Source organism: Capricornis sumatraensis, chromosome 1 (genome assembly GCF_032405125.1).
Source record: "Capricornis sumatraensis isolate serow.1 chromosome 1, serow.2, whole genome shotgun sequence".
Taxonomy (NCBI): Eukaryota; Metazoa; Chordata; class Mammalia; order Artiodactyla; family Bovidae; genus Capricornis; species Capricornis sumatraensis.
The window spans coordinates 255,262,218-255,279,911 of NC_091069.1; the positions used below are offsets into that span (position 1 = coordinate 255,262,218).

Consider the following 17,694-nt stretch of genomic DNA (forward strand, 5'->3'; position numbering starts at 1 on the left):
GACTCTGATGCTGGGAGGGATTGGGGGCAGGAGGAGAAGGGGACGACAGAGGATGAGATGGCTGGATGGCATCACGGACTCGATGGATGTGAGTCTGAGTGAACTCTGGGAGATGGTGATGGACAGGGAGGCCTGGCGTGCTGTGATTCATGGGGTTGGAAAGAGTCGGACACGACTGAGCGACTGAACTGAACTATCCTAAAGACTGAGGGACTTAAATATTAATGATAGTTTGTAAAGACAAAAAATTGCTTAAATAAAAATGATAGTTATTTTTGAGCTTTCATTTGTTTAACACACTTTTACTTAGGCCCCTGTGTATGCCGAGGACTGGCAGTGCCATTCAGCCCACTCGTGGAGCTTTCAGTACAGACCACTAACTTGTACTGTATTGAGAGGATTAATTTCCAATGGAAACATAAGGCAAATGGATCTGTTTTCTAGAATGAAAGATTAGAATGAAATTAGTTCATTCAAGGCTAATAAACTAGTATGTGTGTAGATAGTACATCATCTTCTGTAAGTGTTAAAATTCTTATTATAACAAATATGGCTGTTGAGCTATTTAAATACTGTATAGCAGATACCAAGTTTATGTCAGACCTGCTCTTTTCTATGTGTATTCAGGGGTAAAATTCTCTTAAACTTTGATCCATTGGACAAAAAGCAATAGGTAGCTTTGTTTGTGACCAGACTGTTTTTCCCTCTGTGTGTTTTGGATCCTCATTGTTAGAAACAGTGAGGAATGTCATGCACATATTTGCATTTTCTGCTCCAGTGAACTACGTGCACATGTATGTCAAGACGTGGGGAGATGTAAGTTTAGCCTGTAGTCTTATTTCTCCAGTCCCCATACAACTTTTCTGGCCTATAGCTATTGCCATGTGACTGAAATCTGAATTCAAATTATAATGTATATGCTCATGTATATTCAGATTATAAAGTTTTCTCACTTTATTTCAGGATGCATTATAGCAGTTTTTTCTTTATGCTCTTTCCTTTGCATTTAACCTAGTATTATAATATATAATTCTAATTATATTCAAGTACATGGTTAGGCAGGAATAGAGCTACTGATTGAAGTAGCCATTTCTTGCTGAGAATTAGGGTTTGTTTCAGGACATGAGGGCAGTTGTTGAAATCTGATAGTGACCTGTAAATTGATTGCTTGTTCTTACTTGTCTAATCGTTCAAGTCTCAGCCAAATAATATATGTACTTAAATGATGGTTAATGTTCTCCATTTGTGCTGTTAAAACTTCGAAACACTGTCTAGTCTGGTAAAGAGAACACGGCTTAATATTATAAAGTGAACCACCCTTTCCTGTCATGGGCAGCACTGGAAATGTTGAAATTAAGATGTGAAGCTGTATGTTTTAATTTCTACTTTAATGGTGGTATGCTGAATGTGGTCCACTGGAGAAGGGAATGGCAAGCCACTTCAGTATTCTTGCCTTGAGAACCCCATGAACAGTATGAAAAGGCAAAATGATAGGATACCGAAAGAGGAACTCCCCAGGTCATTAGGTGCCCGTTACGCTACTGGAGGTCAGTGGAGAAATAACTCCAGAAAGAATGAAGGGATGGAGCCAAAGCAAAAACAATACCCAGTTGTGGATGTGACTGGTGATAGAAGCAAAATCTGATGCTGTAAAGAGCAATATTGCATAGGAACCTGGAATGTCAGGTCCATGAATCAAGGCAAATTGGAAGTGGTCAAACGAGATGGCAAGGGTGAACGTTGACATTCTAGGAATCAGTGAACTAAAATGGACTGGAATGGGTGAGTTTAACTCAGATGACCATTATATCTACTACTGCGGGCAGGAATCCCTCAGAAGAAATGGAGTAGCCATCATGGTCAACAAAAGAGTCCGAAATGCAGTACTTGGATGCAATCTCAAAAACAACATAATGATCTCTGTTCGTCTCCAAGGCAAACCATTCAATATCACAGTTATCCAAGTCTATGCCCCAACCAGTAACGCTGAAGAAGCTGAAGTTGAATGGTTTTATGAAGACCTACAAGACCTTTTAGAACTAACACCCCCAAAAGATGTCCTTTTCATTCTAGGGGACTGGAATGCAAAAGTAGGAAGTCAAGAAACACCTGGAGTGACAGGCAAATTTGGCCTTTGAATGCGGAATGAAGCAGGGCAAAGACTAAGAGAGTTTTGCCAAGAAAATGCACTGGTCATAGCAAACACCCTCTTCCAACAACACAAGAGAAGACTCTACACATGGACTTCACCAGATGGTCAGCACCAAAATCAGATTGATTATATTCTTTGCAGCCAAAGATGGAGAAGCTCTATACAGTCAACAAAAACAAGACTGTGCTCAGACGGAGCTGACTGTGGCTCAGATCATGAACTCCTTATTACCAAATTCAGACTTAAATTGAAGAAAGTAGGGAAAACCGCTAGACCATTCAGGTATGACCTAAATCAAATCCCTTATGAGTATACAGTAGAAGTGAGAAATAGATTTAAGGGCCTAGATCTGAAGATTAGAGTGCCTGATGAACTATGGAATGAGGTTCGTGACATTGTACAGGAGACAGGGATCAAGACCATCCCCATGGAAAAGAAATGCAAAAAAGCAAAATGGCTGCCTGGGGAGGCCTTACAAATAGCTGCAAAAAGAAGAGAGGCGAAAAGCAAAGGAGGAAAGGAAAGGTATAAGCATCTGAATGCAGAGTTCTAAAGAATAGCAAGAAGAGATAAGAAACTTTCTTCAGCGATCAATGCAAAGAAATAGAGGAAAACAACAGAATGGGAAAGATGAGATCTCTTCAAGAAAATTAGAGATACCAAGGAAACATTTCATGCAAAGATGGGCTCGATAAAGGACAGAAATGGTCTGGACCTAACAGAAGCAGAAGATATTAAGGAGAGGTGGCAAGAATACATGGAAGAACTGTAAAAAAAGATCTGCACTACCCAGATAATCATGATGATGTGAGCACTAATCTAGAGCCAGACATCTTGGAATGTGAAGTCAAGTGGGCCTTAGAAAGCATCACTACAAACAAAGTGGAGGTGATGGAATTCCAGTTGAGCTGTTTCAAATCCTGAAAGATGATGCTGTGAAAGTGCTGTACTCAATATGCCAGCAAATTTGGAAAACTCAGCAGTGGCCACAGGACTGGAAAAGGTCCGTTTTCATTCCAAATCCAAAGAAAGGCAATGCCAAAGAATGCTCAAACTACTGCACAATTGCACTCATCTCACACGCTAGTAAAGTAATGCTCAAAATTCTCCAAGCCAGGCTTCAGCAATACGTGAACCATGAACTCCCTGATGTTCAAGCTGGTTTTAGAAAAGGCAGAGGAACCAGAGATCAAATTGCCAACATCCGCTGGATCATGGAAAAAGCAAGAGAGTTCCAGAAAAACATCTATTTCTGCTTTATTGACTATGCCAAAGCCTTTGACTGTGTGGATCACAATAAACTGTGGAAAATTCTGAAAGAGATGGGAGTACCAGACCACCTAACCTGCCTCTCGAGAAATCTGTATGCAGGTCAGGAAGCAACAGTTAGAAGTGGACATGGAACAACAGACTGGTTCCAAATAGGAAAAGGAGTACGTCAAGGCTGTATATTGTCACGCTGCTTATTTAACTTCTATGCAGAGTACATCATGAGAAACGCTGGACTGGGAGAAACACAAGCTGGAATCTAGATTGCCAGGAGAAATATCAATAACCTCAGATATGCAGATGACACCACCCTTATGGCAGAAAGCGAAGAGGAGCTAAAAAGCCTCTTGATGAAAGTAAAAGAGGAGAGCGAAAAAGTTGGCTTAAAGCTCAACGTTCAGAAAACGAAGATCATGGCATCTGGTCCTCTCACTTCATAGGAAATAGATGGGGAAACAGTGTCAGACTTTATTTTTTTGGGCTCCAAAATCACTGCAGATGGTGACTGCAGCCATGAAATTAAAAGACGCTTGCTCCTTGGAAGAAAAGTTATGACCAACCTAGATAGTATATTCAAAAGCAGAGACATTACTTTGCCGATTAAGGTCCGTCTAGTCAAGGCTATGGTGTTTCCTGTGGTTGTGTATGGATGTGAGAGTTGGACTGTGAAGAAGGCTGAGTGCCGAAGAATTGATGTGTTTGAACTGTGGTGTTGGAGAAGACTCTTGAGAGTCTCTTGGACTGCAAGGAGATCAACCAGTCTATTCTGAAGGAGATCAACCCTGGGATTTCTTTGGAAGGAATGATGCTAAAGCTGAAACTCCAGTACTTTGGCCACCTCTTGAGAAGAGTTGACTCATTGGAAAAGACTGTGATGCTGGGAGGGATTGAGGGCAGGAGGAGAAGGGGATGACAGAGGATGAGATGGCTGGATGGCATCACGGACTCGATGGATGTTAGTCTGAGTGAACTCCAGGAGTTGGTGATGGACAGGGAGGCCTGGCGTGCTGCAATTCATGGGGTTGCAAAGAGTCAGACACGACTGAGCGACTGAACTGAAGTGAACTGATGCTGAGAAAGGACTATAATGCATAAAGGTTAGCTTTGCATATTTTATGATCAGTTATAAAGTATAACTGCTTAATGATGAACTTTGTCATCTTATGTTTTAGACTAAACATTCACAGCTCTAGACTACTGAAATAGGATTTTTTTTTTTGCAGGATTTTGCTAATATAATGAAAATGCTGAGAAGCTTAATCCAGGATGGCTACACGGCCTTGCTGGAGCAGCGCTGCCGCAGTGCTGCCCAGGCCTTCACAGAGTTGCTCAACGGTTTAGATCCTCAAAAAATAAAGGTAAAATTGCCCCCTGGTGATTTATCAGTGTGGATGCATTTCAGAGGAAGGTAGAGGAGAACCAAAACTTTGGCTTCGTTGTTTTAGTGCATCTTAGACCATGCTGACATTGGCTGAACCTACTCCAGGTTGTGAGAAGCAGATAATGCTCTGATTCAGCCTCTATGGTTGGCCTAGCTATACAGCCCAGGTTTAAACTCTCATTGCACTATAGTTGGTGTTCGTTAGAGTTCTTGGCCTTTTCTCTTTATTAGAGTAGAAAATCGAGGATTTGGATTCACTTTAGTCATGTCTTTTCATCTACAAAGAAATAGTAGGTAAACAGTTTATGTGGGGTTGTGAGAGAGCAAATATTGAGTTGGCCATAAAAGTTTGAGTTTTTCATAAGATGGTATGGCAAAACCTGAATGGACTTTATGGCTAACCCAAGAATGTTACTCTTCCCATTTTTATGCAGAACATGATATCAGTTTTTGTATTATGAACCATGTTCAAGTAATTCTGATACAGTGATTCTGTGTTTTAAACACTTCATAGCAATATAATTGTTTGCAGAAGATGTTTTCTAATTCTGTTTGGCCTTGACCCAATAGCAATTAGATTGTTTACACTTCTTTTAGTGTTGTGGTTATCATATAATATGGTGTAAATTGGGCAGAATTCTGTTCAGATATTTAACAGGAGGATTTTTATTGACAGCAATTGAATCTGGCCATGATTAACTACGTGTTAGTAGTCTATGGACTTGCCATTTCACTCCTTGGAATAGGACAGCCTGAGGTAAGATTTGTAACAGTGATAATAGACTCTTAAAATACACCATTAACTTTAGAAGGTATGTTAAAATAGTTCTCCCTTCTGGGCTTGTTTCCTTCTGTGTACTTTTTTTCTCTTCCAGTTTTACTGAGATAATTGACATACAGCTTTGTATAATTTTAAGGTGTAGAACATAATGATCTGACTGATTAAATCATGAAATGATTAGCACAGTAAGTTCAGAGAGTGCTGTCTGTGTACTTTCTTGATAATTTTTTCTGCACTTGATCTTGGCCAAAAGGCTGAGAAGCGATGATAATTTTTTCTGAAATGCCTAAATTTAATTTAGTTTGTGGGTTTTTTTTTTTCTTTTAAGAAAATTTAGTTTGTATTTCCATTAGAAAAAAGTTATGCCAGGTCACCAGTGGGAATCTACTTTTTATTAATATAAAAAGTAAAAGACCTGATGGGTCATGATAGATTTTGGAAATACATCGAGGGAAAAAGGCAAGTTGGAAATGTAGTAAACAATGTGATACCACTTATGTACAATTTGGAATATTTACAGAGCAGAAATATATATTGTTTATGGCTATCTGCATCTTGTAAAAGAAAAAAATATGAACTAGCCTTATATATCAAGTTTAAGGTAATGGTTGCATTTGGTGATAGAAGAAAGGAGTTGGACTCGGGAGGTTAAAAAAGGAGAGTTCAGCTTTGTGTTATACTGTTTTATTTTTAAAAACATACTTAAAATGCTAATATTAATAGCTCTTAGTTCTGGATAGCAAGTACCTTGGGTATTTTATTATTTCCTAGAGTTCATGCTTCCCATAACCACATGCAGTCAGGGTATGGATGTGAGCACACCTGGTGTCCATTACTCAGGGTCCTTCAGTGTGCCCCTGGAAAGCTTACTTACCTGCACTGCCCAGCATTATACTCTGCTTTCCATGGTGTTGGATTTTTGAAAAAAAGTAGAAATGGTTCTAGAATTAACCTCAGGTAGAAATTACCCTGTGTACCAACTTAGGCTCCAAGCTTCCTAGGCTAGATGAGGCTTCCTCGGCTAACAGCTACCTAATGAGGTTCGCTCTCTGAGTGGCCCACAGAGCCTGCAGGGCGTTTTTCCCATGACAGGCTGCTTCTCTTGTCCTGATGTGGCAGATGCATGTCTTCCATTAGGGACTCTCTGACTCTGTTTTCTGGTAGATTTTTGAAGCCAGGGCGACATGTTCTCAACAGAGTAATAATAAATATCACATTTTGCTTCATCAGAATTGAAGAAATAGTTTATTACATTTTTAATTTACTTTGATTTAATTTTGATTAAAAAAAAAACAGGGTGATAGAACTTAAAAGAATGATAGACATTTAAAAGAATTTCATCAATCAGAGTATCTCCAGAAGGAATGGATGTATTTACTCCAGAAAAGCCCTTGCTTTAGAATGCCTCCTTTAGAACTGGCTTCAGAGCTTCTTATTAACTCCATTCTGTAGTGACATTTCCTTTATCACCCACAATGGAGTGACGGCCAGTATTACTTTGAGCTAAATATCTTTTGGATTTTTTTCCAAAACAAAATTCATTCAAAGCCCAGAGGCTTCCACTGTTGAGAATTGTCAAAAGAATGTATTTTAAGTTCTAAATTTTTACTAAATAGCTGTTTTTAAGACATAGCATTTGTCTTATGTCACAAAACATTGTGGCAACATTATTGGAATTACTGTGACTCTACGGGAACAGTGCTTACTAGGATACATGTTATAGTGCATTTGCATCCAAATCAGTCTTTTTGCCATGAGCTTATTTCTTTTTTAGCCAGCACACACTGGGTCTTTGTGTGTGTGTTAGTAAATGCTCATTTGGTGCATTGCCTATGTTCAGTGCCAGCTTCTCATTCCAGAGCTGGATCATTTTGGTTCTGTGTCTGAGTATCCATATGGTCATATTTTATGTAATTACTAAGAAAATGAAATGCAGAAGGTGTAATTTTTCCATAGAAATTTTTGGGTATACAGTTGTTTTTAATATTATACAAAAAGAATCAACCTTCAGGTAAAATCTGTTCCCAGCCTTTTTTTCTCTAAGTGATCACTGTTCTCATTGCTGCCAAAGGAGTTATCTGAAGCTGAAAACCAATTTAAGAGGATGATTGAACACTACCCCAATGAGGGACTTGATTGCTTGGCCTACTGTGGAATTGGAAAAGTATATTTGAAAAAAAACAGGTTAGTGGAAACTACACTACATTATGCTCTAGGCTGGTAACTCATTTGAAGTCTCATGGGATGATGGTCCCTGTTCTGGAGTGATTTTGACATCTTTTCCTACATACTGTGATAATTGTGTTCACTTTGAGGACTGACATTTCAATAGTAATTATTAAAGTCAGCAATTCAGTTATCAGTGCTTTCTAATTTTGAATCTAATAAACTCATTAATAATGTGGCACAAGAAGTTTTATATTGTATGTTTTGGTATATGTCATTTATAAATTGTTGACTGAATTGATATAAATTAATGGTTTACATTACCCCTTCATGGATCACAGCCTTGTGGTGAAGGGGCTTGTTTACTCAGTGAAGCTATGAGCCATGCTGTGGAGGGTCACCCAAGGACGGATCGTAGTAAAGAGTTCTGACAAAATGTGGTCCACTGGAGGAGGGAATGGCAAACCATTCCAGTATTCTTCTCCTTCACTGATTACATAATCTTTGACTGTGAATCACAACAAACTGTGGGAAATTCTTTAAAGATGGAAATACCACATCACCTTACCTGTCTCCTGAGAAACCTATGTGCAGGTCAATAAACAACGGTTAGAACCTTACATGGAACAACTGACTGGTTCAAAATTGGGAAAGGAGCATAACAAGGCTGTATTTTGTCACCCTGTTTATATAACTTACATGCAGAGTCAGTTCAGTTTAGTCCCTCAGTCGTGTCCAACTCTTTGCGACCCCATGGACTGCAGCATGCCAGGCCTCCCTGTCCATCACCAACTACTGGAGCTTGCTCAAACTCAAGTCCATCGAGTTGGTGATGCCATCCAGCCATCTCATCCTCTGTCGTCCCCTTCTCCTCCTGCCTTCAATGTGCATACAGAGTACATCATGGGAAATGCCAGGCTGGATAAATCACAAGCTGAAATCAAGACTGCTGGGGGAAATATCATCAATCTCAGATATGCAGATGATACCACTCTTAATGGCAGAAAATGAAGAGGAACTAAAGAGCCTCTTAATGAGGGTGAAAGAGGAGAGTAAGAAAGCTGGCTTAAAGCTCAGCTGTCAAAAAAAACTAAGGAAGGTCGTGGCATCCAGTCCCATCACTTCATGGCAGATAGAAGGGGAAAAGTGAAAGCAGTGACAGATTTTATTTTCTTAGGCTCCAAAATCACTGCAGACGGTGACTGCAACCATGAAAGATGCTTGCTCCTTGAAAGGAGACCTGTGACAACCTAGACAGTGTATTAAAAAGCAAAGACACTTTGCTGACAAAGGTCCATATAGTCAAAGCTATGATTTTTCCAGTAGTCATGTATGGATCCAAGAGTAAAGAAGGCTGAGTGCCAAAGAATTGATACTTTTGAATTGTTCTGGAGAAGTCCTTAAGAGTCCCTTGGATGGTGAGGAGATCAAACCAGTCAATCCTAAAGGAAAATCAACCCTGAATATTCATTGGAAGGACTGATACTGAAACTGAAGCTCCAGTACTTTGGCCACCTGATGTGAAGAGTGGACTAAATGGAAAAGACCCTGATACTGGGAAAGATTGAGGGCTGGAGGAGAAGCAGGTACCAGGATGAGGTGGTTGGATGGCATCACTTACTATATGAACATGAATTTGAGCAAACTCCAGGAGACAGTGAAGGACCAGGAAGTCTGGCTTGCTGCAGCCACCTATTCTCCCCTCAAAACTTGTATGAGGATGGTTTTAATATGAAGTATATATTTGTTGAAAGACATCATGAGTTAGAAGAAAGAAAAAAAAAACTCTCTTCTGAACTTGTAGATGAAGTCCTTACTCAAACATTTAATATATATCTGTTCCCTGTTTCATGTCTTACCTCCCCAAATGTCTATGAGCATTAGGGGACAGGATTATGACTTGAGCTTTCTAAAAAACAAAAACAACTCCCTGTTCCTGCCACTTAAACCCAGTATAGAGGTAGGTATGTTAGATTACTTTCATAAAGAAATAATTAACTTATTGAATATTATTCATAACTTTTAATTATCCTTAAATTTTCATCTTAACTGTTTAGAGGAAATGTTAGACCATTGGGACTCTTGAGAACTCAACTTCAGAGGCTGCCTAGAACCTTCTTTAAAGGTCTTTAAAGATTAAAGAAATTTCTTTTACTTCCTAAAGCTACTGTCTGACCATCTCATCTCTGTTAAGAATCAGAGGTAGTGAGGATTTTGCAATCATTTCCATGGTAATAGCAAATGCAGTTAATTTGAAAGTTTAGTGTAAGTTGTTTAGGACACACCCGTTTAATGCAGTGACCACATGCACATATTCACTAGATCTAGGAAAATAACATAAATGTGTAACATCATGGAGGTTATGATAAGTGAAGAAGTGTTTTACCATTTTGAAAGTCATTTAAAATTTTTAAAAATTTTATTGAAGTATAGTTGATTTACAGTGTTGTGGAAAGGCTTTTAAATTTTAATTTCAAAATAATACAGTTTGGCATCCAGTGACCAATAAGCTAGCTGGTTTTTTGCTGTTGTAATGTGTAGTCTCTGGTTTAAAATCTTGCTGTTTATAACCATCTTACATTGGATGGTGGTCTAGCTTTTCTGCAGGTGAAGTCATCTACGCAAAGGTAAAAATGACTTCTTCAGTTGGGAGGTGGTTTCAAGATTTGAAGAACAGGAGGAAACCTTTTGCTTTTATAGTCTAACAAGAAGAATAGAGACTGGGAGAACCTTATAATTCATTATTCTAGTATTCTTTGGTTGAATGAACTTTGGGAATCTATTGGTATTTTTTTTAACTGTAAATTGGCACTAAAACATATCATATTTATGGTAGAACAGTTTACATACACGTTTGTTGTGTTAAAATAATCAACTGCTTTATAGCTGAAGAAGGATGTCCAGAATACACGAGCTCTTTAACAGTTTTACAGCAGAGGGATTTGATTATAGCCATTTTAAATGAATCAAGTTTAAAAAAATTTCCCTGTCTATGATTAATTAGTTGAAGTGGACCTATGGTGTTGCACTACAAGGACCTCCTTTAATTAGATTAGTAAATTAAATAAAAATGAAACAACCAAATTTGTTCAGTTTTCTGTTTTAATTGTGGAAAACTTTAAAAAATAAATTACAGCTGTAAATGAACTAGTGTGTACCTACCATAGTAAAGCCAGTGTCCTGGTAGACTGGTGTTTAATTTATATTACTTTAGTAGCAAAGAGTGATAATGTCTTGGTTTTTGAAGAAAATATGGGTTACTGTGAATATTTCTGTGCAGTGATTTGTCAAATGTACTCTTCCTGGTAAGCTTGAAATATCTGTGCCTTGTGGGGAGTGGAAATTCATGTCACATCTTTAATACCTTCTTCATAATTCTGACTTTAGATTTTTAGAAGCTCTTAATCATTTTGAGAAAGCAAGAACCTTGATCTGTCGTCTTCCTGGAGTGTTAACTTGGCCCACGAGTAATGTGATTATTGAGGAGACTCAGCCAGGGAAGATAAAGGTAATTATTTCTATAGAACTTCTTACTAACCATAAAAGCTCATCTGCACTCCTGCGCTCTTGACTCACGTATAAGATGACAGAGAGGTAGTAACACTCTGTCCTCAGCTCCTTCATTTCCCCTTTAAAAACTGGTGGAATCACCAACATTTATTGAGTATTTCCTGTTTGCCAATCATACACCTTCCATTTATTATTACCTGTACCTCTTCCAGCAACCCTATGTGATGAGCACTGTGATTATTCCCATTTGACAGATGAGGAAGATTATGTTTAGACAGATTCATTGATGAGTTCAAGATTAACCAGCTTGGAAATGGTGGAGCTGACTTGACTCCAGGCATTCTGGCTAGAGTGCACTATTGTGTGCTGGCTGTACATAGAGGAAGATTTCACATTATTGTTTCCTTATACTTTCTATAGTTATTGATATTGTATTTGAAGACCTAAAAAGTATAAATTGGTCTCATGTCCAGAATCATGGGGGTGCTTTGCCAGTTCTAGAAAGACTAAATCATGTAACTTGACTGGGATCTGGTGTATACTCAGAACTTGCTTTTAACTAAAGCTTTTATAAGCATAGGAATCAACTCTTACTCTAATTAAAAGTAGCCAAAAGATCTGCATAGGAGTATCTGCCAACAGCTTGTATAAATAGATAAGAAACGTGCAAAGTGTTTTCAACAATTAGCCATCAGAGAAATGCAAATAAAACAGGGTACCACTTCACACCCATTAGGGTGGCTATAATCGAAAAGACAGTACAAGTGTTGTACAAGGATGTGGAGAAATCAGAACCCCCATACATTGCTATAAAATTTTAAATGGTGGTGCTGCTTTGGAAAACAGTCTGGCAGTTCTTCATTGGTTAAAGATAGAGTTACCAAATGACTGAACAATTTCAGTTCTAAATATACTCAGAGACAGGAACACATAAGTTCTCCCAAAAACGTACACATGAATGTTCATAGTAGCATTATTCAAAATAGTCAAAAAGTGGAAAGAACTCAAAGGCCATTAGTTGATGAATGGTTAAATAAAATGTGGTGTATCCATATAACACATTTGGCCATAAAAAGGAGTGAAGTAATGATACATACTACAACATAGATGAACTTTGAAAACATTACGCTGAGTGAAAGCAGCCAGGTACGAAGTGCCAGATACTGTGTGATTCTGTTTAGCTGGAATCTCCACAGTAGGACTTTTTTCTCTGGGGGCTACACCATGTAGCATCTGGAATCTTAGTTGCCCAACCAGGGATCGACCATGTGCCCCCTGCAATGGAAGCACACAGAGTGTTAACCACTGGCCCTCCAATGAAGTGCTCACAATAGGAAAATCTATATATGAAGGCAGATAGTATATTAGTGGCTGTCAGGGGATAGGGGACTGAGGAAAGATGAGGGATTACTCATGGGTGTGGGATTTCTTGTTGGGTGGTGAAAATGTTTTAAATTTAGGCTATGGTGATGGTTACATGACTCTGAATATACCAACAAACCACTGAACTATACACTTTAAGTGCATGAATTGTATGGTGCATGAATTATATATGAACAAAACTGTTATAAAAAATAAAACAGGGACTGTTGGATTTTCCTCTTTATTCTGGACTGGGATGGAGGCATTGGAACTATTGATAACAATGAACCATCCTGGGAAGCCTGGCATGAGTCTTGGGGGCTTTGGTGGCAGTGGTGTAATTCTTCAGAGGATGGGCAAGCACAGGTGCAGGGATTCAGGGAGGAGGATGTCCCAGGTAAAGTGACTCTGGGCAGAACAGTGGAGTCCTAAGGGTAATTCTACCTCATTAGGCGCCTGTGAATGCTTAAAAGAGGTTTTTAAGAGGTATGTGTTGTAAAATAAGGTTTGAGGATTACAACAAAGGATAAGGTTTTGATTCAGTCTGAAATTCTGAAAATTTTTTGTGCAGTCCTTTTCTTCCATTCTTTTCTCAGCATGTCTCTGTATTAGCCTCTCTCCAGGAGGAAAAACTTTATAAGTTGTATGTAGTTTCTTGGCTAAAAGGCATTTGGTCCTTTCTGTGCTGAAAATATTTTGCTGGCTAGAGATTATTGAAAGAATTTGATTGATGAATTAGTGTTGTCGTATTATTTTTGTTAACCTTTGTTGTAGATGCTGTTAGAAAAATTCGTTGAAGAATGCAGGTTCCCTCCAGTGCCGGATGCCACTTGTTGCTATCAGAAGTGCCATGGATATTCCAAAATTCAGATATATATAACCGATCCAGACTTCAAGGTACAGAATGAGGGTATACTGGGACATGAACTTGCTGAATTGTGCCTGAAAATGGTTTCAGAACAAATTCTTTAATTGGAGCCACCCAAGTTCTCTGCCTTGCTGGCAGCTTCGCGTCCTCTTGTCTGCCTCCTCCCCTGACTTCAGTCTGCAGCACCTCACGTGGGGGCCCAGAGTCCTTGAAATAAACACCGAGGGCAGTGGTGGCGACCTGAGAAGGCAGGCTAACTAATTCCATTTCCGTCTTCTAGCCACTGTTCCATGTAACTGCCTGCTCCTTAGGAGCCCAGGAAACACAGTGAGGTAGTTATCCTGATTTGCTGCAGTTCTAATTTCTTACATAATTTGAGTCCAAGAATCTGAAGAATTGAAATCCAAGAATCATTCTGATCACTGAATAACTCCTGGAGACCTAAATCTGAGACTGAGTGTGGCAGTTAATTGAGTGAATAGAACGCTGCACCTTAGTTTATTCAAGAAGATAGAAGCTGCCTGCTGTCCCTCGTTAGTAGTTCAGATGAAATAAAGTTTATAAAGTATTTGATACTTTGTAAACCACTCCAGTATCCTCTCCTGGAACACCCCCATAGACAGAGGAGCCTGGTGGGCTGCAGTCCATGGGGTCACAAAGAGTTGGGCACAACTGAGCGACTAACACTTTCACTTCCAAAGGAATACGCAACTGTAAATTGTGGAAATGAATGTCAATCAAGCTCAGTGTTTTCAGCCTTAGGCAATCTGGGGTATGGAAGTACTATACTCCCCTAGGAGGAAATGTGACATCTAGTTGTGTCTGCCAGGTGAATGCAGGTCTCTGTCTTATTATGTGTTGTGGGTGTGAAAGAGAGAGTGTATGTGGACATTTTTAAGATGTGAATTAAAAATTATTTTAAAACCCCAGGGTTTTATACGAATCAGCTGTTGCCAGTATTGTAAAATAGAATTTCACATGAACTGCTGGAAGAAGTTAAAAACAACAACCTTCAGTGATAAAATTGACAAGGTAAGACTAACAAGATTTTCTGGATTTGTTAATATGCTTATTGGGTATTGATTTTTCTTCCCCGAGAATCTTCAAGAAAAGTCTTAAGTAAATATGAATTTCTCTCTTTGTGTGAGACATAACTAGAAGTTATTAAAGTTTTAATGATAAAGTAGAAAGTTTTTGTTTTTCATTTGTACAAGTGTAAAGGCAGTAACCGTAGAGGCTTTTAATAAATTGTTGAACCCTCCCCTTTTATGTTGGGAATGTATGATCAAAAATAAATGATTTAATGTTATGATGTAGAATTGGGGCCTCAAATTTTTTATTTTCTAAAAACGTTTGAGATAATTTGTACTAAGAAATCAACTTAAATTTTGTGCTGCCATATTTGGTTGGGGTTTCTCTTAATTAGCGAGATAATTATGTTAATTACCATTAGCCAGATATACTTTGAGAGCAGTCATAGTTTAATAATCTTCATTCATAGACTTTGTTTCTGATCCATATAAACTATGGACTTAAAAAATGAACCTTACCCTACACTACTTAGCCGCATATAAACCCCTGTCCTTATTGAGGAGAAAATAATAAAGTGGTTGTGCTAGGTGAATGTTAGCAGAAGTAATTATTCAAGTTTAGTAAAAATAAATGCCCACATTTTACATATTTTCATGTTGTTATCTAGAGGTATGATGATGTGACCAAAGAACTGTTGCCGTTGAGTCGCTCGTGCTATGTCTTTGTCTCACTTTAATTGAGCTTCTCTAGCTATACCCTCAGGGCAGTGGCGCTGTAGCTCAGACGGCAGAGAATTCACCTGCAATGCAGGAGACCCAGGTTCGATCCCTGGGTCGGGAAGATCCTCTGGAGAAGGGCATGGCAACCTACTCCAGTATTCTTGCCTGGAGGATCCCATGGACAGAGGGGCCTGGTGGGCTACAGTCCACAGGGTTGCAAAGAGTGGGACACAATCACCACTACCACTACCAGCTATACCCATGCCCTTAGTGGTCCTAACCATTCCCCTGGGTTGAAGTACCCTCTGTATATTAGCTTTCACTAGGGTACCTTGAAGTAACTCAACTGTCTCATGACTTAAAGTAAGAAAGGCTTGTTTCTTGCTTACATTACTTGTCTTGCAGTTTTGCAGTTGTCCAGGATTGGGCAGTGGCAGCTCCGGTCTGTGGGGCTGTGGACTTTGTTTTTTAATTGAGGTTGAGGAGTGACTGAGACATGTTCTTGTGATCTAGAGGAAAGAGCAGTGGCCAGTCCACTCAGCGTTCTTAAAGCTTTGGTGTGGATGGTAGCACACGTCAAGGCAGCTCATCTTACATGACCAAGCAAGTCAGGTGGACAGCCCTGCAGCTGGAGGCTCTGGAAGTCAGCTTGCAGTGAGCAGGGACTTTGCAGTGCCTCCTGAAGAAGGTTTTAGATCATATTTTGACTGTTCCGTGGTTAAAATGGCATACATGTGTACAATTATGCCAAGATGTAACCCCCTTCCCCCCCACCCCCCGTTTTTAAATCAAATAGGATTTTCTGCAAGGAATTTGTCTTACTCCTGATTGTAAAGGAATCATTTCAAAGATTATCATCTTCAGCAGTGGTGGTCAAGTTAAATGTGAAGTAAGTAGACCCTGGGGAAATCTCATTAAATAGATAACCAAAATGCTTATACCTTATAAAATATTATGTAAATTTCCTTGCATTTTCCAGGAATGAAATAGTTACTTAATATAAGAAATTATAGGAAATAATGGGATGTAGGAATGCTGCTGCTTTTTTTTTTTTAATAATAATTCTTTGCAATTAAGGATTCTAGTGTTCTTTTGTCTCCTAAAAGGCAAAGGGAGGTTTTTTGCATTTCAGTTTTACTGATTTTACTCCTTTTGATAACCTTGTTTTTTTAAATTTCCAGTAAATATTTTGGTGTTGACAAGGTAGAGGATCTTAGGGAGGGGGGAGAGGGTCTTGAGCTGTACCGCGTGGGAGCTATAGGAGTGGGTTGTTGTAATGACATCTGTCATTCATTTGATCTTCTGCTTACTCTAAATTTTTTTTTAACCTCCTTTAACTGTGTGTATTCTCTTTTTCTTCTTTTCAGTAAATTGTGTTGCTAAAGTGTTCTGGGCTTTTGTTTGGGTCAGAGTACCATTACTGTTCTCTATCAGTTTGGATGTTGACTCTGCTTTTGAAATGCTTGTTAAACTTGTGATTTTATGCTTAATGTCATGGGAGCATGAGACAAATTTTAGATGTCTCTGTTTTATTTAAAGTTTGAACACAAGGTCATTAAAGAAAAGCTTCCTCCAAGACCTATTCTGAAACAGAAATGTTCTAGGTAAGATTTTTAATAATCAGATTAATAATGTCCATTAGAATATGATTCTGTTAAATGCACATTTCTAAATAATGCTGTTTTAAAAATTGGCTCAGCACACATATCCAAATAAGTAGTTTTAAAGTGAATTTTATAGGTATTTATAACTTTCAAGACAACCTTGAATAGTTAAATGCTAAAAACTTGAATAAAAAGCATTATTTAGTGATTGAATTTATAAGTAAAATGACATTTGAACTATGAAATGACGTGTTCAGTAGATTTGGCATTTGGATAAAAATTACGTGTTTATCTCTCAGTTGTTTACTCTTTAATTCCAAAAACATCTTTCCTTTTGTTCTCTTCAGCAAACATTTTGAACCAGTGACTCTTTCTCCTGAAATACTTTAACGAACTGTCAAAATTAGTCACTTTTCTGTTATCTTCTTGTTCAAATAATTCAGTCCTTTTTTCTTTTCTTTTTTGCCCTGCTTTTTGTTTTCCACTTTAAGAAGTTATTATTTTTTTTTTATCATTGGTGACCAAGAAAAAGCAAAAGAAAAGGTGAATTATTTGTTGAAGAGAATTTCTTGTAGCCGTATTGACCAAATTTGAATGTTGTAGATCATTATTGGGTTATGAAAATGATATTTTACTGTGGAAACGAGTATTTACATGTATTATCTTGCATAGTAATTTTTTACTATTCCTCTTTACCCTAATGGTATCTTCTATACATGGGGATAGTATCTGTATGATCTATATGTGCATCCTTAATTAGAAATCCCTTAGTCATTGATGTTCTTGTTTTTATGAAACAAGTACACTTGTTTTGACTGAATTGACCATGTGTCAAAAGTTTTTGATATTG

At 38.3% G+C, this 17,694-nt stretch overlaps 1 protein-coding gene across 2 annotated transcripts in view; it reads left to right on the forward strand.

Annotated features, from left to right (window-relative positions):
- TTC3 (tetratricopeptide repeat domain 3) overlaps positions 1-17,694 on the forward strand; it is a 112,824-nt gene that overhangs the window by 43,403 nt on the left and 51,727 nt on the right. For both annotated transcript variants that reach the window (XM_068960788.1, XM_068960712.1), the window contains exons 17-24: positions 4,645-4,779; positions 5,479-5,559; positions 7,655-7,767; positions 11,137-11,257; positions 13,396-13,518; positions 14,420-14,521; positions 16,037-16,129; positions 16,780-16,844. In XM_068960788.1, coding sequence (XP_068816889.1) covers positions 4,645-4,779; positions 5,479-5,559; positions 7,655-7,767; positions 11,137-11,257; positions 13,396-13,518; positions 14,420-14,521; positions 16,037-16,129; positions 16,780-16,844 — 833 coding nt within the window. The remainder of the gene's footprint in view (positions 1-4,644; positions 4,780-5,478; positions 5,560-7,654; positions 7,768-11,136; positions 11,258-13,395; positions 13,519-14,419; positions 14,522-16,036; positions 16,130-16,779; positions 16,845-17,694) is intronic.